The sequence below is a fragment of the Raphanus sativus genome, unplaced genomic scaffold (genome assembly GCF_000801105.2).
Source record: "Raphanus sativus cultivar WK10039 unplaced genomic scaffold, ASM80110v3 Scaffold2673, whole genome shotgun sequence".
Lineage (NCBI taxonomy): Eukaryota > Viridiplantae > Streptophyta > Magnoliopsida > Brassicales > Brassicaceae > Raphanus > Raphanus sativus.
In genome coordinates, this window is record NW_026617981.1 from 5,595 (window position 1) to 14,395 (window position 8,801).

The window sequence follows — 8,801 nt, forward strand, 5'->3', positions numbered from 1 at the left end:
TAGGCAGATGTGGGACAAATCAAAGCGATATTTTAATTTTTTTTTTAACTCGCACTTAGTAACTTCTATATTTTAATTTTTGTTAACTCGCGCTTAGTAAAAAAAATTATAAAACAGCATCATAGAGTAGAGTCTAACCCTGCACCTCTTACAGAGAGGAATACATGCAATCGCCACTAAACTATGATGTTTCTTTGTCCAATTTTCACGTGTATTAATATTTATACGTATATTTAATATTAAAACGAAAAAAAACTAATCCATGCATATAGCTTGCTTAATCCCCATTTTTTTATAATTCGCTAGGTTCGGGATTACCGTCCGACTAGCGCCTAACGTAGTTTTGAACAGAGGAAATAACACTTCTGTTCATTTACTCTAAGTACTGTGTAAACAAAGAAAAAAAACTCACTCATACCTCCACACTTAAAGAGAGTAATGCCACTGATTTCTTTTTACTCTCTTTCCATTTATTTTTTTTCCTCTCATTTCTGCCTTTTATATTTTCTCCATTTTACTCCACAAACTACCAATCACAACCTTCATGATCATGTAGTAAAATCTTTCATAATAATTATTAAAAATAATATAGTTATTATTTATTGTCCAAAATAGTGTATTATTTCTTTTTGTTGTATTTTATTCTATTTAAAAATCATTAAACAAAAATGTAATTTTATAATAGGATAGTTACAAATCTAACCAAAATTAAAAACCATTATTATTACAATATATACTATATTATCCCTTGTTTTACTGGTTAATGCGAAGATTTATCACTTTCTTCTTCCCTTTTATGAACCAATAAATGTGTAAAACAAATCAAAATAAAACTAAAACTATAAATTTGGTGCAAGTATATAGTTATGCAACATCAAAAAATTCAAATTATTTTAAAAATAATAATAGTTTAATAAATATTAAATATAAACATAAACATAAATTTTTAAAAAGTTTAAAATCAAATGATTTTTTTTGTCAACTTCTGAGTTTTATTAACTCGATCAAATAGAAGAGTACAAGATAGGATATATTATAATACGTGTAAGCTAACTAGAAAATAACAACCACGTGGCCAAATATTTCATGCAAAGTGAACATCGGAAGCTTCACCGTCGGCAACGAACCGCCATGATAGCTCCACCTTCTCTTCCACAAAACTGTTATCTCCATGTTCTTGCACTCTTCAAGCTCCAAACTTTCACTCAACCGTTGCTTGTAATTGGAGTTCCTTTATATCAACATCAGATTATAATTCTGGAAAAAAAATCAGATGATTCAATAAGAGATTTTTATTGGACCACCTTCGATATATAGAAGATGCCACTTATCTAAATCTCCATTAAAACCAACCAAGATCAGTCCACCACCACATCTTCCATTTCATCAAGGACACTTCACTCAAAGCTATACAATTGGCTCCATCACAAACAAAGAGTGAAGATTGATTCCTGTGAAATGAAATAAGTGCATAACTGAGAAGAAAAGAGGGACCCAACACAAACAAAACGGGATTTGATGAGACTTTGTGAAAGAAGGAGAACTTGAAATAACATAGATCAATCCCAATCGAAAAGTTGAAAAGAAAACATGAAGATCAGTTTCGACTTGGAACTGAAAACACATCAAAAGTTGCCAAACGAAAACAAGTCGCCAAAGCGAAAACAAAAATATCGGCTAAACCGAAAACAGAACTCTGATCAAAGATCAGAAACAGCACAAACAGTGTTTAATCTCTACTCTTCAACTTCATATCTGTGAAAGATGGAAGTGTGCGAACAGATATGAAGGAGGTAGAGAAAAAATTATCTCTCTAAAAGAAAGAAGAGAGATGACTCTTCAACTGATTTTATCTAATGATTTGTTTATATGTCATATAGTAACTCCATATGCCCTTATAGTAAAAAAAAACCAACCTTCTACACCTTCTTTGTTCTTTTACCCTCTTTGTGGACCACACTTTCATTACAAATACCAAACTATCCCTTCATTTCTTTAATATATTTTTTTCCACCTCATTCCTTCCATTTATTTTTCACTTAAATAAATTAACAACTATGTGGACCCACAAGACAACTTTAACCAATCATAGAAGATTGGACTCACATATTTTTTAAGTTCCTCACATTTTTTCATCGTGAAGCTATCTCCTTCTTCATCCTCTATTGGCGATTTTGAAGCTTTAAAGCCAATGTAATTCTTGTCCATTTTTGATGATTTTTTTTTTTGTAGATATCATTTAAATATTGTGTTTATCATGGATATTGTTAAAAAGTAAGAATTAATGAAAGTTTTTGAGAGATTAAAAATGATATTAAAAACTGTGTTTATAGATTTTATGTTCGTTTTTGATGAATTTATTCTGTAGAATATCATTTAAATGTGTGTATATCATGGGTATTATTAAAAAGTAAGAATTGGTGAAAGTTTTGAAAGATTAAAATAATTTTAAAATTGTGTTTATAGATTTTAGGTATATTTTTATGTTCGTTTTTGATATTTTTTTTGCTGGAATACTATTAAAAAGAAGTGTATGGATCTGGCTAGTGTAAAAAAGGAAGATTGGATGTAAATGTTAAGAGATTAAAATGATTTTGAAAACTGTATCTATGGGTTTATGGTATATAATTTTGCTTTCAAAACCAACACAATGAAGACAAATACGAGCGGCTTGATGGCGTCGGAAGAAGCAATTGGGTCTTTGTTCTCGTCGCAGAAGGAGAAATCAGGATCGCCGTGACTCTGTATTCCTGGAGCTGAAGATCCGAAGATGAGATCAGTGAGATGAGCGGCTTGATCGCTTTGGCTTTGGTGATTTTGATGCTATTCTCAAGTTTGTTCTTGAATAAGAGCCTGATCTCCATGGAAGCTTGCTTCTGCTCGTCGATGGAAGCAGAGGCGCATGAGAGGAGGAGGTGGCAGCTCTCGGAAGAAGCGGAGGGGAGTTATGGAGATTTGAAAACAGCAAACGGAGAATCAAGCTCGCCATTTTTGAGATCGTTTTCTCGCACGAGAGAGAAGGGAGAAAGTGTTGTAGAAAAAAAGGGAGAGAGATAAACAGCGTTTAGGGATTATGTCTAAGAGGATCCGGGTTTGACCCGACTGGGATTGGGCTGGTCGGGTAACTTAGGTTGGATCATGTAGTTTAGTGATTTCATTAAGGGCATTCGAGTCTTAACGCAACATGGACCCATATTTTCTATTTTAAAATAAATAAATATTAAATTATTATAATTATATTACTTCGCTTCAATTATAATGCGTATATAAGATTTCATGATATATGAGTTAGAATTATTATACTATAATTATATCATAAAAGGACTGAATAAAGAAATATATCAAAGGAAGATAGATAGACCAAAGATGTAATACCTTTCGTACTTTACAGATGAAGAAGGTCACTCCTTATATAGAAGAAGGATTCGACAAATTATACTGTAACAATAAATGATATGGGCTCCATTACAGAACTTACACGTAAAAGCTTGACTTTTGTAACACTTCCCCTTGGAGACCAGTATCATTAGTGTCTTCTATATTGTATCTTGTGTTGCCTCGTTAAAAACCTTTTTTTGGAAAATTCATTGAGAAAAACCGTAGTAAGGTAAAAAGAGTACAACTACAGAAGCTCTCCCTCGAATAGATGATCGTTACAGGCTTTGTTGATGACGCATACCAATATTGTGAACATGTTTTCTGACTGTCGTAGTGGGTAGTGACTTTGTAAGAAAGTCTGCAACATTATCACATGATCGAACATACTTTACTTCAATTTCTTTATTCTTCTTAAGTTCTTGGGTATACGAGAAGAACTTCGGTGGAATATGTTTGGTTCTATCACTTTTGATGTATCCTTCCTTGTTTGAGTGACACATGTTGCATTGTCTTCATATAAGATGGTCGGATTTGAATTGACATTGATCCCACTACTTGAAAGGATGTGTTGACTTATTGATCTGAGCCAAACACATTCCCACTACTAGCTTCGTCGAGAGCAATTATTTCAGCATGGTTCGAGAAGTGGCTACAAGTGTTTGTTTCTGGGAGCGCCATGATATAGCAGTTCCTCCAACTGTGAAAACGTAGCCAGTTTGTGATCGAACTTTATGGAGATCAGATAAATACCCTGCATCTGCAAAACCAATCATTTCTCCATTTGAGTTGTTAGGATAAAATAATCCTAAATCAATTGTTCCTTGGAGATAACGAAAGATATGTTTGATCCTATTCCAATGTTTTTGCGTGGGAGATGCACTGAATCTTGCCAAAAGATTAACAGCAAATGATATACCTGGCTGAGTACAGTTTGCAAGATACATAAGTGCTCCTATTGCACTTAGATACAGCACTTCAGGACCAAGTATCTCTTCATTTTTTCATGTGGTCGGAAAGGATCATTTTCAACATTGAGTGACCTAACGACCATAGGGGTGTTAATGGAGTTACTTTGTCCTATGTTGAATCGTTTCAATACTCTTTTCGTATAGTAGAATGGTGTACAAATGCCCTTTTGAGTATGTTCAATTTTTAGACCAATACAATACTTTGTCTGTCTGAGATCTTTCATCTCAAATTCTCCTTTTAAATACTCGGATGCCTGTCATATTTCTCCTTGGGTCCCAATAATATTTAGATCATCAACATATACGGCAATTATTACAAATCCGGAAGACGTTTTCTTGATGTAAACACAAGGCCATATAGGACTATTTATATACTTTCTTTAGTTAAATGCTTACTGAGACGATTATACCACATACGTCCAGATTGTTTTAGGCCATATAATGATCTTTGCAATTTTATTGCACATAACTCCTTAGGTTAGAAACTTAATGGTTCTGGCATTTTAAATCCTTCATGGATTCTCATATAAATATCAGTGTCTAGGGATCCATATAGATATGTTGTAACGACATCCATTAGACGCATCTCTAGGTTTTGATTAGCTGCAAGACTCATCAAAAATCTAAATGTGATTGCATCCATAACAGGAGAAATGTTTCCCGTAATCGATCCCAGGTCTTTGAGAAAATCTTTGAGCTACAAGACGAGCCTTGTATCTTGTTACTTCGTTTTTCTCATTTCTTTTCCGAACGAAAACCCATTTGTAGCCAACTGGTTTTACAGCTTCAGGTGTGATTACAATGGGTCCAAATACTTCTCGTTTGTTAAGCGAATCAAGTTCGACTTATATTGCATCTTTTCATTTTGTCCAGTCATGTCTTTTTTGACATTCCGAGATAGATTTTGGTTCTGGATCATCACTCTCTTCATCTATCTCTTTTGAAACAAAATATGAGAAAAAATCATCAATATCATTCACTTTGTTTCGATTCCATATCTTTCTATATGATGTAATTAATAGTAATCTCATGATTTTCTTCAGAATCCTGATGTTCAATATTGTCACCATCCTCATGGTGCATTTCTTCCAACTTTTCTCCATGGTTGGAAGGATTCTGTTTTTCCATCTCCTTTCGTTTTCTAGGATTCTTATCCTTAGAACCAACCGGTCTACCACGCTTCAAACGTATTTTAGACTCTCGTGTATTATCTTCTACTCCACGTTCATGTGGCATTTCTATACGAGCAGGAGCATTTGCAGCCGGTATATGTGATTTGTAACCGATTTGGTGTCTGCAAAAGCATTAGATAGTTGGTTTGCGATGTTTTGTAAATGCATAATTCGACGGACTTCTAATTCTGATTGTTTTGTAGGAGGATCAAGGTGTAGTAAAGATGGTAACACACCACTTGATGTTCTTTCCTACTTGTTTATTTTCTCCCCCTAGAATTGGGAATACTTTTTCATCAAAGTGGCAATCAGCAAAACGTGCCGTAAATACCTCACCAGTTTGTGGTTCTAGGTATCGTATAATTGATGGAGAACCACAACCAACATATATCCCCAATCTCCTTTGAGGTCCCATCTTTGTACGCTGGGGAGGTGCAATTGGCACATAGACATCGCAACCAAAAGATTCTTAGATGGGAAATATTCGATTCTCGTCCAAATGCTAATTGTATTGGAGAGTATTTGTGATATGCACTTGGTCTCACCCGAATCAGTGTCTCTGCATGCAAAATAGCGTGTCCCCATACAGAAGTTGAGAGTTTTGATTTCATGATCAATGGTCTTACAATTAGTTGCAGACGTTTAATTAATGATTCAGCCAAACCGTTTTGTGTATGAACATGAGCAACAGGATGTTCAACATCAATTCCAGTTACCAAACAATAGTCATTGAATGCTTGGGAAGTGAATTCACCAGCGTTGTCTAGTCGAACTCTCTTTATTGGATAATCAGGAAAATGGGCTCTTAGTTTTATTATCTGAGATAAAAATCTCGCAAATGCCACATTTCAAGAGGACAGTAGACAAACATGTGACCATTTACTCGACGCGTCGATCATTGCCATAAATAATAGAATGGTCCACAAGGTGGATGTATAGGTTCACAAATATCGCCTTGAATTCGTTCAAGGAATTTTGGTAACTCTTTATCTATTTGTTTGGCGATGGTCTTGTAATTAACTTTCCAAGAGAACACGCCATACATGTCATTTATTCCGATATACTTCTTGGGGTTTCAGTGAATGACCATGTGAGTTCTCAATGATTTTTCGCATCATTGTGGTGCCTGGGTGACCAAGACAATCATGCCATAGTGTAAAATCGTCAGAGTTTTCTTTAATCACAAAAATATGATTCAATTGCACTTATAGATGTATGATGCAGACCAGAAGGGAGTTTTGGTAGTTTTTCCAACACTTTTTGTTTTCCCGATTTCTCATGAGTAATATACATATACTTCTTTCCATCCTCAGTTGCAGACTGAGTATCAAATCCTTGAAGATATATGTATTTAAAACTCAACAAAATCCTTTTAGAATTTGGAGAAAAGAGTGCATCCTTTATCGAGAATATCGTCCCATTAGGCAATGTGAAGTGGGCTTTACCAATTCCTCAATCAAGTCTGCAGGACCTGATATTGTATTAACAGTGATATTTGTCGGTTTTATTTCAGAATTTTTTTTTTTGTGTTTCAGAATAGTGTGGGTTGTTCCACTATCTGGTATACAAATATCTCTAGCGTTTATCTTGGTTGATGTTCCATTTGTAATGTCCATTTCTGAGATAACAAAAGAATTAACATAAATAAGATAAAATATTATTCATAAAATATTACACATTATTGGTAAACATTAAACACAGAATAATTATGCATAAGTAGGTGAAAAACACACACAATAATTAAACATTAATCTTCCACAAGCAACAATTATTTTTGGTATAATTGTGGAATTTCAAGAGTCACATGATGGGCACTTAAGCTTCTGTGATAGCGGTCTCCTCGAAATCATTCACAAAGTCAGACGCATCGAGGTGCGTTGTACCCTCAGAATGTCGCCAAGTTACTTCCTCCTTTTCTTCCCTTTGACGGACTTCTTGTATAGATCACAAAGGTGTGCAGGGGTACGACATATACAGATCAATGTCCCTAGTACCGCATCTGAAACAAGCATCTTCTCGCTTCTGGGAGGTACTTCTTGGTGTTCTTTTTCCCTTCGGGGATTGTTCAGAGCGGGGTCCATTGGAATGGCTTCCTATCTTGTGGATTGTACTTCGTCCACGTCTACGGTAGTTTTGACGACCACGACCGCGACCACGAAAAGCATTATTTTCTTTCACTCGTTTTCTTCGCATCTAATGTGTTTGCTTCAGGGAATGCTTTAGAACCAGTTGGACGAGTCATGTGATTCTTGATCAGAAACTCGTTGTTCTTTCTGCTATGAGAAGTGCCACAATCAAATCCGAAAATTTGTATATCCCCTCAACCTATATTGTTGTTGCAGGGTGATGTGGCTCTTGTGGAATGTGGTGTATGTCTTCTCAAGCATTTGTGACTTGGTGATTGTATCACCACAGTATCTCAATTTAGCCACAATTTCTAACACAGCAGAATTGTAATTCATCACTTTGTCGAAATCTTGGAACCTCAGACTCTGCCATTCATCTCGAGCAAGTGGAAGTGTTATGTCTTTCTGATGATCAAAACGATCTTTCAGAGACTTCCATAGCTCTTTAGGATCTTTCATGTGGCATAGTCATAAATAATACTTTCATCAAGGTGTCTTCTAAGGAAGATCACCGATTTCGCCTTGTCTTGGGGTATTGAAGTATTATTCTCTTTAATGGTCTCAGATAAACCAAGAGATTCAAGATGAAGTTCGACATTCGTAACCCATGAAATGTAGTTGGTGCCCGTGATGTCTAGAGCAGGAAATTGGATTTTCTCCATGTTTGCCATTGATTTTCTAAGACACAAAATAATAAATTTTATTAGAATTTCATTAATTTTAATGGAACCGATTACATTGATAGTACATGCAATTACTAGTAAAAATAATGCTAATAAACATAAGGCGATGTTAATGCCAAAATATTCATGAGTGGATCCTTCAACAAAAATAAAATACATAGACGAAAGCTAAAAAGCGCACATAAACTAAAAACAATCGAATCATCATTTTTTCAATGAAAACAAGAGGAGAGCGATTTGAAAATATTTAAGAGAAGATGAAAATTTTTGGATGGGAGAATGAAGTGAAAATGAGTTGTATTTATAGATGAAAAACACTATTTATTAGCCGTTAACTAGCTGTTTGAAAATTTATTTTTTTTTTAATTTTAGTTTACGACCGTTGAAGTAAAAAAAGAGAAAGTAAAATTAAATCAGAAATTATTAGTGATCAATTATAGATTTTACCAGTTTAAATATATATATAAATATAGG

At 34.6% G+C, this 8,801-nt stretch overlaps 1 protein-coding gene across 1 annotated transcript; it reads right to left on the reverse strand.

Annotated features, from left to right (window-relative positions):
- Positions 1-7,682: 7,682 nt before the first annotated feature.
- On the reverse strand, positions 7,683-8,315 carry LOC130505892 (uncharacterized). The gene is made up of 3 exons (XM_057000495.1): positions 8,157-8,315; positions 7,844-8,049; positions 7,683-7,791 (listed from the first exon to the last, which is right to left on the reverse strand). The coding sequence occupies exons 1-3, from the start codon at positions 8,313-8,315 to the stop codon at positions 7,683-7,685; spliced, it is 474 nt and encodes a 157-aa protein (XP_056856475.1).
- Between the last annotated feature and the right edge of the window lie 486 nt (positions 8,316-8,801).

What these genes read in the sequence shown, in the direction of transcription:
- LOC130505892 (XM_057000495.1), bottom strand. Translation starts at nt 8,315, where the DNA reads ATGGCAAACATGGAGAAAATCCAATTTCCTGCTCTAGACATCACGGGC. An exon ending in CCCAAGACAAGGCGAAATCG is followed by an intron (nt 8,050 to 8,156) that starts GTGATCTTCCTT and finishes TTTGATCATCAG; the next exon opens with AAAGACATAACACTTCCACT. An exon ending in ACCCTGCAACAACAATATAG is followed by an intron (nt 7,792 to 7,843) that starts GTTGAGGGGATA and finishes TTCTCATAGCAG; the next exon opens with AAAGAACAACGAGTTTCTGA.